Raw genomic sequence first — 15,200 nt, 5'->3', positions numbered from 1 at the left:
TACAGATGGCCAGAGCTACAGTGGCCAGGTGATTAAGGAGTTGGACATGAGATCAAACGAAAAAGTGGGTTTGATTTCGACTATCAGATCCACTAGTATCAACTACAATAGTATGATCAAATCCACTAGTATCAACTACAATAGTATGATCAGATCCACTAGTATCAACTACAATAGTATGATCAGATCCACTAGTATCAACTACAATAGTATGATCAGATCCACTAGTATCAACTACAATAATATGTCCTTGCACAATGCATTTTCTCTACTTGACTTTGAATGACAACCTCATAAGTGTTGATGTGCCATAAAACATCACATCCATTTAATAATCAACAATTCTGTAGGTGGTTGCTGTAGCAGGTTTGACTCAGTCTGAGTGTAGATATTAATACAACTGTTTATGTCTGGGGCTTTAACCTCCTGAATCGGGGTATAACTGGGCATTATTGGCTTAGTTTTAGTCAAGTGTAACATGTAGATGTAGTATCATTTAGGACTTTAGTTTTTATTTCTTAATTAGTTCTTATGCATGTGAGTTAAAACTGTGAGAATTGATTTTATTATTTGTATTGAAATATTCTATATTAATGTAGATTACTTTTTGTGTATGATTACATGGAATATGTGTAATACTGAAGCTAATTCATTCATTTTTCTGGATATTATTTTTCTTAATATTACATCAGCACTCAGATATATTGGTACATATATGCAGGAATGGATTGAGTGCGTGGGTCCTTTTTTCTTCACAGATTGATGCTTTTTTATTGGTTCTTTAAATGTTTGCTTGTAGCAGATATGAAATTTATAAAAACTGGTTCCTCATGAATAAAAGATAACATTGTGTAAAAATGTATGCTTTGTGCTATTTTAAGGACTATTTGTAGTTGTCTCCCTTGTCTGAAAGAAAATGCTTAAATACATTATTCTCAGAAATAACCTTTCAGTCTTGCATAAGTTGCCCCCATCTACAAGTGAAACTTAAATTTTGATACCATTTATTATTGACAAATTCATTTTTTATTGTCAGTGGATAGATTCTTTCATGATTTCCCTCATTTTTATTGCTTATTTTGAAAACCAAAAACCAGATATTCACCACTCAGTATCAAGGTCAGTTTATCATTTCATTTATGACCATTTGACATTTTTTTAAATGTTGATTTATGGGGAATAAGTGAGATATTAATACAAATTCAGGGGATAATTCCTAAGATGTTTGAAAACACTGACGGATTTTGTTCATTCATGATACCCATATCAGGGGTAATTATTCCAATTTTTACCTACACACATATTGAGGATGGTGCATGGAAAATGGTTTGCAAATTCAGATACTTAAAGCATGTTAATACTAATTTAGATTCATTTAATTCTTTGTATTTCAATATATATATATATATATATATATATATATATATATATATATACTTACAGTCAAACTATTTTAATACAGTCCAATATTGTAAACTATGGATAACAGGCCAAGATATGAAAATAAGCTTATGTAGGAAATAAGTATTCATAGGCCTTCCAGTATTGTTCAAGGAAGAAAAAACAGTACTTGCCGGTCTTCCAGTATTGTTCTTGGAAAAAGAGAGTACACACAGGCCTTCCAGTGTTGTTCTAGGAAAAAATGTTCACATAAGATTTTCAGTATTGTTCAAAAATAAATTAACAGTCAGGCCTTCCAGTATTGTTCTAGGAAAAATAAGTGAACACACACCTTCTAGTATTGTTGTAGGAAAACAAAGTACAGTATTGTATATTCTAGTATTGTTCAAGGAAGAAAAAATAGTACTTGCCGGTCTTCCAGTATTGTTCTAGGAAAAAGAGAGTACACACAGGCCTTCCAGTATTATTCTAGGAAAAAATGTTCACATAAGATTTTAAGTATTGTTCAAAAATAAGTTCACAGTCAGGCCTTCCAGTATTGTTCTAGGAAAAATAAGTGAACACGCACCTTCTAGTATTGTTCTAGGAAAACAAATTACACAGAGGTCTTTCAGTATTGTTCTAGAAAAAAAAATACGCATAGGCCTTCTCGTGTGTGCATAGTGCATATACATGTGCATAAAAGGACATACAATTTGGTTATTTGAAGATTGCTCTTTTTAATTCAGTGGTCTGAGCAATGTTATTTATTTAGCTTCTTAATTTCTAATTCTTTTTTTTATTAAGTCAGTTACTTTATGCATTATATTTATTGATATATGTACAAGTCTTTTATATATTAGTGCATGTAAAAATTTATGTGCATTTGACCATGACTGACTTAAAAAAACAATGATCCTCTATGATATAGATTTTACAGTAGTATGGTTCGATCATCTTTTCTTCTTGAAGTCCTGAAACAAATAAAAAATTTAGTTCAGTTGTTTTTGATGTATTGTTTGTAAAGGAAATTTAGCAAACTGGTTGAAGAAAATTTTTTTTGTTGATGTTTTTCCTTTGTAGGCTCAGTCAGTATAAAACTAAATCTTTTATGTAAGTCCCAAGCACTAAGTTTAATATAGCAATCTGATACACTGTTGTTGTTGTTGTTGTTGTTGTTGGGTACTCCATCTAAAGCAATCACCTCTACTGCTCACTGCCATCTCACCTCTCCTAGCATGGGTTTGAATCTCAGGCTCAGCCAATATGGGTAAGTGAGAAAGCTGCCAGTAGTTTCCCATGGATCAGTGGTTCATACCAGGGTTTTCCCAGGTTCTTCCTCCACCACTTATACTTGCCACCTTATATAGCCTATCTTGTGCTGAGAAAGTTGTTAAATCCCAAAACAATAACAACAGCAACAACACTCAACTGATGATCCTGACATCTGATTAGTTAGTAATTTTATATTAACCAGTCAGGTGTCAGAATTTTTATTTAGTCTGATTTTAATTATCAGAACGATTTTTTAAAATTTTGGAGCCAGATTAAATTTTCCTTTTTTAAAATATTGTGAGTAAAGGAACAGATCTCTTTACCTGCATTGAGAATGTGAGGGTGCTCTACAGATAATATGAACTTCTGAGAGAGTGATAGGTGTGCAGTGAAGTTGTTTGCTTTTGCAACATTCAAGATGGAGAGAATGTTGGCAAATGTTACTTTAATGTACTGTGGCTGAAATTTATTTGGATATTATATTTGTGGAAATCGTACATGATCTAAGCAAACAGCTAACTTAAATTATTGCTCATGTGTGCTAAAAAAAATCAACCAGAATTAGTCTAAAAGTACACTGCCTTTAGCAGTTATTGAAACACCTAATTTTGCCAGACTAGACAATACCAGCTTCTTAAGGTGCAATGAATGAATTACAAAATGCATGAAATGTAAAAAATGTTATCAGCTCTTTTTATTTTATGATTCACCTCAGAAGTCCAGGAAGTGAAAATGACCATGTGGAGCTAGCATTTTTTAAAAGGTGCACATCTGGAGTAAGGCCAAGCTTTATACTCTTTTACACAAATTGCACCTGTCATCATACACCAAAGTATAGGGAATTAAAAGCTGTTTGAACAGTACCTAGGATATACAAGGCCTCTTTTAAACAACCAGTATAACCCTATGCAAAATTCAAAACTGAAGAGTGCCACTTCTCAACATTGGACATAATTCAATATCTTTTATCTAACTTACGCAGGTAACTTTTATTAAATGTGTCTCTTATATAGGTGTCTTTTGTATGAAAGACTCATGTGACAGGTTTTTGTATTCTTGAACCATGGTTTTCATTTTTATGTTTCCACCAAGATTGTTGAAATCAAAGAAAATTATGTTTTCCACTGTAAATGAATTGTACATCTGAATCAGAACTCCCAATTAGTAACAAACCAATTATTTTGAAATAAAAAATTACAAAAAGTACATCAGATATTCGCATATCTTCAGCATAAATTTATTTAATATTTCATCTCTACCCACCCAGAGAATTCAAGTTCTACAACATAATGAGTATGTACGTTTGTGAGGAAACAAAATCTTAGTTGTAACCTTTTCCACAAAGAGATAATGTAGCATGCACATTGTGTTAATAGAGGAAGAGGATGACATCCTTCCTAAACAGGGATGTATTGTTGTGGTAGCTGTGATATTGTTCTTGTTTTCCGGACCAAGGTTTTAAATCATTTAAATGGTTGGATGAATCAATAGCTTATTGATTACTGTAAGCTACCATACTATTTATACAACACGTGCATCTGGGCATCTGCAGACATGTTTTTGTAATACTGAAACATCAGTAGACATGTTTTTGTAATACTGTAACATCTGCAGATATGTTTTTGTAACACTAACATCTGCAGACATGTTTTTGTAATACTGTAACATTGGCAGAATTGTTTTTGTAATACTGTAACATCAGCAGACATGTTTTAATAATACTGTTTACAGAGTAGATCTGTTTTTGTAACTAAAATACATATGGAACTTCAGACATTTTCCTTAAATAGAAATACTAAAATATTTGCAGGCATGTGAAGCTAAGGAATGTAAATGAAATACCATAACATTTGCAGACCTGGTTCTGTAACTGAAATACTGTAACATCTGCAGTCTGTTTCTGTAAATAGATTACTGTACTATAACATCTGCAGTCTGTTTCTGTAAATAGATTACTGTACTATAACATCTGCAGTCTGTTTCTGTAAATAGATTACTGTACTATAACATCTGCAGTCTGTTTCTGTAAATAGATTACTGTACTATAACATCTGCAGTCTGTTTCTGTAAATAGATTACTGTACTATAACATCTGCAGTCTGTTTCTGTAAATAGATTACTGTACTATAACATCTGCAGTCTGTTTCTGTAAATAGATTACTGTACTATAACATCTGCAGTCTGTTTCTGTAAATAGATTACTGTACTATAACATCTGGAGACCTGTTTCTGCAGTTTAAATACTGTAACATCTGCACGTGTTTCTGTACTTGAAATACAGTACCATAATAACTGCAGATGTGTTCTTTTTAAAATTGAATTACTGAAACATAATGCATCATAACTGTATACACTTATTTTAAAATATCACAATGTCATGTGCACTTTATTTTTTATATAATTAGAACTAAAGTAAAAAGTTCAGTCTGGTATGCAAAAACCACTTTAGCAGTATTGACTGATTTTGGCTGCAAACTGTATGTCTTAACCTTTGTTATCATTAACACATATAATTACATAAATTTGTCATGAAATTCATGGAAGGCCTGTATGTGTTTATATCCAGGATATATTCATTTTCATGTGTGCGCTTTTATTCAGGGTATGTTCATCCTCATGTATGTGCTTATATCAGAAATGCACAACCTGTGGCCCGTGGGCTGCATCCAGCCTGCGAATGTGTTCAGTCCAGCCCTCAGGGCAAATTAAAACAACACAACTCAAGTGGTCTTAGAAAATGCAATTTGGTCCTTGGCTGATAAAGGCACCCCTGGCCTATATATAGGATATGTTTCTTATCAATATATGTGAACTTATTATCCCAATTTTATGGTAATTATTTACAAACTAATCACTACATAATATATAGTGTATTTATCAATGAATAACATGTCCCAGTTGTATTTTAGATCCAGAGCTGTCATCATATTAATCATCAACAGGTCAGGATCTGTGATTTCAGATAAACAACATAGAACTTGACCTGGAAATCATAATACTCAATAGCCTGATTTTGTTTCAGCCAATCACAAATGACGTTACTTCTGAAAGGTTGTTTCTGATTGGCTAATGTGGAAACACAACCTTAGGATCAAGTTCATGATTTCCAGGCCTGATCTTCTGGCACATTTTGCCATTTTAGCTGAAGAAAATTGTATGCTACTGGTATCAAAAGAAAATCAACTTGTCTCAGTTGACAAAAATAATTAATATTAAGCTATTTCTTATACTAATAGTGTTCCTTTTTACTAGCAGTATTGCAATTTTCTCTTTTCTCAGGTGATTCCATGGTTGCCCTTTTCTTGCCTTAGATTAACAGAGTATAAACTGATGCAGGGATCATTAGATATTAGGTTAATGTTGTTGTTGTTGTTGTTGTTGTAGGGTTTAACGCCATTTTTCAGCACAAGATAGACTATACATGGCAGCCAGTATTAATGGTGGAGGAAGAATCTGGGAAAACCCCGGAAAGAACCACCGACCCACGAGAAGCTACCGGCAGGCTTTCTCACATATTCACATTGACCGAGCCTGAGACTCAAACCTACGCAGAAAGAGGTGAGATGGCAGTGATCCATGACGGAGAGCGCTTTAGACCACTCGGGGCCCAATTAGATTAATGAAATGTTGAATAAAATTAAATGCTAATGGTTCAGTGCAAACTCTGCTGAACTGTATTTTTTTAAGCTTCATAAATTTATTTCCTCTTTAATATGAGTGAGATATATTTCCATTCATATTGATGTGTATTCTGTTGCTGGTTAGCATCACATAACAATGTGACATAATATTTATTACATTATAACATTTGTACATGTGGATGTAAAAATAATTTTTTTGACTGTTTCAGAAAATAAAGAAAATGAGTGTGTAAAGTTTGATTTGGTGAAGAAAAATTTCATTTTGATATTAGGCAGACAGGAAATTATTTTTATGGATGTATCCCTTCTTGTAGATTTAAGTATGGCATCTTATTGTAAACTTAAGTATTACATCTTGTAGACATAAGTAATGCATCTTTTAGACTTAAGTATTGAATCTTATTGTAGATGTAGTGATTAAATCTTGTAGACTGATGTATTACATTTTGTAAATTTAAGTATTATATCTTGTAGATTTAAGTATTACATCTTGTAGATTTAAGTATTACATCTTGTTGACTTAAATATTGCATCATGTAGACTTAAGTATTGCATATTGTTAACATATGTATTACATCATGTAGACTTAAGTATTGCATCTTGTAGACTTAAGTATTACATATTGTTGACTTACGTATTACAGCTTGTTGAGTTATGTATCACATCTTGTAAACTTAAGTAATACATCTTGTTGACTTATGTATTACATCTTGCAGACTTAAGTATTACATCTTGTAGACTTAAGTATTGCATCTTGTTAACTTATGTATTACATCTTTCAGACTTAAGTATTACATCTTGTAGACTTAGTATTACATCTTGTTGACTTATGTATTACATCATGTAGACTGAAGTGTTACATCTTGTAGACTTAAGTATTACATCTTATAGACTTAAGTACTATGTTTTGTAGACTTAAGTATTACATCTTGTTGACTTATGTATTACATCTTGCAGACTTAAGTATTACACCTTGTAGACTTAAGCATTGCATCTTGTTAACTTATGTATTACATCTTGTAAACTCAAGTATCACATCTTGTTGACTTATGTATTACATCTTGTAGACTTAAGTGTTACATCTTGTAGACTTAACTATTACATCTTGTTAATGTATGTATTACATCTTGTAGACTTAAGTATTACATCTTGTAGACTTAAGTATTACATCTTGTAGTCTTATTTTATGTATTACATCTTGTTAACTTATGTATTACATCTTGTAGACTTAAATATGACATCTTGTTCACTTAAGTGTTACATATTGTATACTTAAGTATTACATATTGTTAAGTTATGTATTACATCTTGTAGACTTAAATATTACATCTTGTAGACTTAAGTATTGCATCTTGTAGACTTAAAAATTACATCTTGTAGTCTTATCTTATGTATTACATCTTGTTAACTTATGTATTACATCTTGTAGACTTAAGTATTACATCTTGTAGACTTAAATATGACATCTTGTTCACTTAAGTATTACATATTGTAGACTTAAGTATTACATATTGTTAACTTATGTATTACATCTTGTAGACTTAAATATTACATCTTGTAGACTTAAGTATTGCATCTTGTAGACTTAAGTATTACATCTTGTTAACTTATGTATTACATTTTGTTAACTTATGTATTACATCTTGTAGACTTATGTATTACATCTTGTAAACTTAAGTATTACATCTTGTAGACTTAAATATTACATCTTGTTAACTTATGTATTACATCTTGTAGACTTAAGTATTACATCTTGCAGACTTATGTATTACATTTTGTTGACTTAAGTATTACATCTGGTGGACTTAAGTATTGCATCTTGTAGACTTGAGTATTACATCTTGTAGACTTAATTATTACATCTTCTAAACTGTGAATGATAAATAGAGTGTATAACACAGACTTTGATCTACCAGTATATTATTCAAAGGAAATGATCTGGGTCTGTGCTGTTTGCATGTGTTGCATATTACACACAAAAGAATACACTAACATTTTTCACTCATAAAAACAATTCTGTCATCTTTTTCCTTTTTTCTTTCAGGATGCAGAATTGTCCGACCTAGATGAAACTGAAAATGACTGATGCTGTCAACAATGATGCTATAAACTTTATTTATATCCATTTCATGGATAATGAAAACATTCAGAATAATTATTGAATGGAAAACAAAATTATTGCTTCTCTTAGAATTCAGTTGTTATGAACAAAAAGGGAGAAATATTGTGAAAAACCAAGCAAGAATAGTGTTTATGTAACAAATATTTATGAACAGTGAATAAAACTGTCAATAAGAAAAAATAGATATTTCCTTGGACATGTGACATATTCGAGGTATTGTATGGAGTGTAGAATTAAAGAAACATTATTGTAAATCATTCATTGACAATTAAACAGTCATATATATTTCTCACATTTTTCAAATGAACAGATTGGGTTTTTCCGTGCATTTTATGAATAACACTGACAGAATGATACGAAATTCACTGACAGAATGATACAATATTCACTGACATAATGATACAATATTCTTTTAGAGTGCCATGATGGGGCATATATTATGTTAGCGTAACTTGAAAGATACATACCCATAATATAAAAAATGTACCTGATATGTAAGCCACCATGACTCTAGAATATCAACGATATTTGTAAAATGACCTCCTTTTGTACAAGTTATTTAAATGTAGAAGATTTCAAGAAAACAAGAGGAAGGCTTTTAGTAACATAAATGTAATCACATAAGCGATCTGTGATGTTTTTGTAATATGCATGTTTATTTTCATTGTTATTTATCGCATGCATGTAATAAACAATGCTTTAATAAATCAAGTTTCATGAGTTTTTGCTTTTATAAAGTTTTGAAATAATATTATGTAGCAATTAATATGTAAAATAAATGTTAAAGAGCAAGATCTTTGATGGGAATTAACCTGAACAGATTAGGTATCGGTTTTTATCAGTAGTCAGACTGCTAGCTTTGTATTCGTTTATTCACTGGTTCTGTCTTCAGTGCTAGCACATGTGAGATTAATGGTCACCTATTCACACCCAAAAGACTTGAGATATTTGATTGGTCAGTGTTAAGTCAGACTTAAATCTCAACCAACAAAATTGCACGATTCTAGATTCTAGTCTTATTTTTAAATCCAGAATTAAGTTCTATTGGTGAATTGTATGTCTAATTATTGCATCCATTGAGAATGTACATGCTATATATATATATATATATATATATATATATATATATATATATATATATATATATATATATATATATATATTGTGTGTGTGTGTGTGTTATTTTAGCTGTAATTGTATGAAATTTGTATACAGCAGAATATATAAATAACTGAGAATGCGAGTAAAGAATGTATTTAAAAGTTTTGGGGTTTCACAGTGTCAGCATATAACATTTATGCATCTCACAGTATGGGATATTAAAAATGGCTGTCCTTTATTTTGGATCCTTGTCAGGGTATAAAATTACTTTAAAATTATATAAAATTACATTGAAATAGCGTGTTTAAAAGGTAATTATTTGCATTGATTCAAATGGATATAGTCAGTGACAATACAATGTATGATCTACAGTGCATATTAGCATAACCTTCTTCACCAGATTAAAAATGGTAACTAAAACCCTTGATAACATGAGAACTCAGATATTTTTAGCAGATAAATGGTGACGTTTTCAGTTGGAAGTCAGATTTATAGCAGATGATGGTAGACACAGAAACAAATCAGCTATTTTTTTAAGACATTGTTTTCTGAAAGGTCTTATGAATTTTATGTATGACTGGGTATTATATTATCCACCGCAAAAAAAAATCATTCATATTCTTGGTGGGGGTAAAGTTGTTAAGGTTTAATATTGTACTGATTTACCCATGATACCTTGCAGAAAATTATCCAGTGACTTGCAAATATGGCTGATTTGTATAGGAATTTTTGCATCTACCATTATCTGTGATAAATTAAACTTTTAATTGAAATTGACATTCATTCTGCTGTTCAAATTAATTAAGCTCTTGTGTAGTAAAGGTTTGTAGGTTATTGTTTTTAATTTGGTGAAGCATTTTGTTCAGAAAACCCAAAGGGTATACCTATTAGACTGGACTGAGATGGACTTTTGGGTCATCAGAATTTGTTTGTAACCAAAAAGGTAATAGGACATTAGTTGTCACTAGGACCACATACAAGTTAAAACTCATCAGTATTGATAGACTTGGATAAATATGCCATGTGAAATGAAGAAGACAAAAATCTTCCTCAATGACATTCATAGGTGCTAAGCTGAAAACAATGAAAGCCAACAATGTTATCTATGAATGATAGGGTCAAATACATTACAAGATATCCTTGAAGTGTCATGATGGTTTTGAAAGAAAAATGCAATAAAAAAGTACAAATTGCACTGACTTCTCTGGTTGCTGGAATCATAGAAAATAAAAACCGAGGTGTATATATGTTAATGGTCACTATATTGAAAGAGCCCAATGTAAAAATTAAATCAAAAGACCTCTTAAAATAAAAGATGAATTTCACTGATATGCTTTGTTGCAAAGGCCATGGGTAATAAGAAAAATACTGAGATCATTGAAATTCATTTTTGATGGGACCCGATACTCTACAAGGAACCCTAATAAACATTGACAGCCATTATTGCAAAGACCAAATGCATTATGTATTTTTGAAAATACAAATAGTGGGATATTCGTGGTTGCTGGGTTCAGACACAATGAAAAAAATGAGTGTAATTGATATCAATGGTTGCTGATGCCAGATGTGATCAAATATTCAGAAAAAATGAGTGTAATTGATATCAGTGGTTGCTGATGCCAGATGAGATCATACATTCAGAAAAAATGAGCGTAATTGATATCAGTGGTTGCTGATGCCAGATGTGATCATACATTCAGAAAAAATGAGTGTAATTGATATTAGTGGTTGCTGATGCCAGATGTGATCATACATTCAGAAAAAATGAGTGTACTTGATATCAGTGGTTGCTGATGCCAGATGTGATCATACATTCAGAAAAAATGAGTGTAATTGATATCAGTGGTTGCTGATGCCAGATGTGATCATACATTCAGGAAAAATGAGTGTAATTGATATCAGTGGTTGCTGATGCCAGATGTGATCATACATTCAGAAAAAATGAGTGTAATTGATATCAGTGGTTGCTGATGCCAGATGTGATCAAACATTCAGAAAAAATGAGTGTAATTGATATCAGTGGTTGCTGATGCCAGATGTGATCAAACATTCAGAAAAAATAAGTAACAATGAAATTCATGGTTGCTAGGGCACCACAATAAACAGATGAGTAGTACTGACCTTTATGGTTGCTAGGTTGACAAAGGTTGACAAATAAAGAAAAGCTGAGTAGTATGGACAACCATTGCTGCTGAAGACACACAAAATGAAAACTTGTAGCATCAACAAACATAGTTGCTTGATCCTCCTATAATAACAAAATGAGTAACATTAGAAGTCATAATTAGCAGTGGCATACACAATGAAACAAGAGTACCATGAATGACACATTATATGCTCACCCCATGTGTAATAGACATATAAATAGAATACTGAAATGTTTGCTCAGAAACCACTTTTCTTCTTACATTCAGTGACCTTAACCTTTCACCTTCTGGCCCCAAAATTGATAGACTTCTTTATCTTAAGTGCAATCAGTCCAAAACATTTGGATCCGGTCTGTAATTTAGAACTACTGTTATTGTGAAGAAAGAAAAAATTCTTCTTTCAGTCACTGACTTTGACCTTTGACATTTTCAATCCAAAACCAAAAGCCTCTTCTCTTACCACAAGTGCAGTCAATCCACAAAGTTTAATTGAGGTATATCACAGAACTAATGTTTTTATGCAGAAACCATTTGCATTCTTTCAGGCAGTGACCCTGATCTTTGACCTTATTTTTTGAGACAGTGACCCTGATCTGACCTTATGTCTCAAAAATCATCCACAAAGTTTGGTTATTTTATATGATATAGAACTGCAGTTATTGTGTGGAAACAATTTTTGCTCTTTAAGTCAGTGACCTTGACATTAGACATAATGATCCTGAGATCAATTGGGTTTTTCCTTACTGCAAGAACAAATCATCAACAAAGTTTGCTAACTGTTGATAGTGGAAAGCTCATGTTATTGTGTGGAAAGCATTTTTCTTCTTTCTGTTACAGTGACACTGACTTTGACCTTTTGAACATAAAATATATAGTGCTCTTCCTTATCCTTCAAACAAAGTTTGGTAACTGTAGACAGTGGAAAACTTGAGTTATTGTATGGAAACTATTTTTCCTTCTTTCAGTCACAGTGACCTTGACCTTTGACCTTAATTTTTTAAACCCTAAAATCTACTGAAGGTGTGCCCAACCTTTTCTGGCCAAGGGCCAGATTGCATTTTCATAGACCACCTGAGGGCCACAAACACGATGGTAATTTCTTTAATATAAATATTGTTCATTGGCCAGATTTCTGTGTTGTTTTAATTTGCCCTGAGGGCCGGATAGAACACGTCTGTGGGCTGGATCTGGCCAATGGGCCATGGGTTGTGCACCTCTGATCTACTGAATTCTTTTTTACCTCAAGCATGAGCTATCCACAACATTCGGTAAACTGTAGATGGTGAAGAACTTAGGTTCTTTTATCCCAATTGGCATTTTTCTACAATGACATTGAATTTCATATTTTGCCTCTAAAATCAATAAGATTTTTCCTTATACAACAAAGTTGGTAACTGTAAATGGTGGAGAGATTAAGTTATTGTGTGCAAGTCTGGTAACTGCAGACAGTGGCAAAGTTGAATTATTGTGTGGAAATTATTTTCCTTCTTCAGTAATAGTGACTTAGACCTTCACCTTTGACCTTTTGACCATAATATTGATATAATTCATTCTTACTCAAGTGCTAACTATCAGTGAGTTTTGTAACTGTAGATAGTGAAAAAGTTATTTTGGGGAAGCCAATTTTCTTCTTCAGTCACAGTGACATTGACCTTTGACCTTTAGTCCCTGAAATCCTTAGGCCTCTTCTTTACCCCAAGTGCGAGCCATCTACAATGTCTGCTAACTGTAGATTGTGGGAAACTGAAGTTTTGAAATGAAATTGGTAACAGACAGACAGACAGACAGACAGACAGACATCATACTGTGCTGCTCCTTATTGCAGTCATCTGAAAATGAGTGCAAAATTCATGGTTGCTAGGGCAACACATGGAGCCAAGCACAACAAAACTGATTAGAATGAACATTCATATTTGGTGGAACCACACACAATAAAAGTAAGTGAGTTGCATCAACTTTATGGTTGCTGGGGACATATAACATTAATAACTGTGTAGCTTTGACAGTTGGGGGTGGTGACAAAGAATGAAATGAATATTTGTGTTTGATAGAGTTCAAAGCAGTGAAATAATGAGCAAGATTAACATAAGTGCTTCCTGTGGCCGCACAGTACAAAAAATAAGGAGCATCAGTTTTCATAGTTACTTGGACCACACCTGATAAAAAGAATGCTTAGCAGCAACTTTAATGTTCCTGAGGCAACACACAGTAAAATGAAGAAGAAAAAAACATTAATGGTTGTCAAGGCCACACAACAAAAATTCAAATACAAAAGAGTATCTTTCCCAGTTTTAGTTTTAGGGGTAAATTTTAGTAGAATCTAGGTCATAGTGTCAAATTTAGCTACATCAAGATCCTATGAATACTGGCATTGCAAGCTGGTTACAACTGTTGAACCATTATATACTTAAATAGAAGACTGAGCAGCTCAGACAAAAAAAAACAATAACAAAAATAACACTGAAGAGCCGAATAGTATGAAATGTCAATAATATTCAACTTTATGGTTGCCAAGAGTTTTGTATGATTACTGGAAAACATTGTGATTGGTTTCTTTGTAGGTATCATCTTTTGTAGATATGCTTGCTTTGTAGAGAGGTTGAAGAACAACATTACCTAATGAAGTGTTCAGAGATTACAAATAATGCACTTTTTATGGCAAATAAATCAAATCTTTGAACATGATATAAATAAATTAGAAATATTGCATATGAATACATTTATTGAATATTTACAATAAGTATTAAATAAATCAGCTACATGTACCAAACCATGCTATACTGACAAAACTGCAATACATGACTACAGTATAGAGGGTGCTGTCTTAAAACTGGTGCTTTGGAAAGGAAAGGAAGATACAGGAGTAAGTTTCACCTTTTTTTTCTTTTGGCTCAGACAGTTGTATTTTATATTTTTGTCCATGTGGTCTATAGTGTAATAGTACTACATTACAAAAGGAGGGTATATATATATATATATATATATATATATATATATATATATATATATATATATATATATATATATATATATATACATACATATATATAGTACTACATTACAAAAGGAGGGTATATATATATATATATATATATATATATATATATATATATATATATATATATATATATATATATATATATATATATAATGCTAAAAAGTATTGATAATAAATAGTAAGCATTCAGTGTAAATATTTTTACTATAAGTAATATTGAATATAAATTGAATATAAATTAATTTTAATGAATACTGACATTTTGACAAGCCATGCAAATTACTTTTGTTTTTATATTATTCTCTTGCATTTTATTTCAGTCTCCAGCATATTTTACAGCACAACTTCTGATCAAATTTGGTATTGAAGAGTAATCTTGACATGTAATATTGGAATTATGTTACAGCACTCTCTCTCTCTCTCTCTCTCTCTCTCTCTCTCTCATCAATGGTGTTATAGATAAATCAGACAAAATAAGGAAACATATATTCAAAGAAAACATTACTTCAGAATGTTCTTTTCTGATCTCTTTCTTC

At 31.7% G+C, this 15,200-nt stretch overlaps 1 protein-coding gene across 3 annotated transcripts in view; it reads left to right on the top strand.

The window, feature by feature from the left end:
- The window catches only part of LOC149782063 (leucine-rich repeat-containing protein 23-like), a 48,777-nt gene extending 39,638 nt beyond the window's left edge, over nt 1–9,139 (top strand). For all 3 annotated transcript variants that reach the window (XM_089933493.1, XM_089933494.1, XM_089933492.1), the window contains one exon: nt 8,341–9,139. In XM_089933493.1, coding sequence (XP_089789619.1) covers nt 8,341–8,382 — 42 coding nt within the window. In that variant the 3' untranslated portion in view covers nt 8,383–9,139. The remainder of the gene's footprint in view (nt 1–8,340) is intronic.
- The last annotated feature ends 6,061 nt before the right edge of the window (nt 9,140–15,200 follow it).

This window comes from Sinohyriopsis cumingii, chromosome 15 (genome assembly GCF_028554795.1).
Source record: "Sinohyriopsis cumingii isolate HCF-2022 chromosome 15, ASM2855479v2, whole genome shotgun sequence".
Lineage (NCBI taxonomy): Eukaryota > Metazoa > Mollusca > Bivalvia > Unionida > Unionidae > Sinohyriopsis > Sinohyriopsis cumingii.
This window is presented reverse-complemented; position numbering and strand designations above follow the sequence as displayed.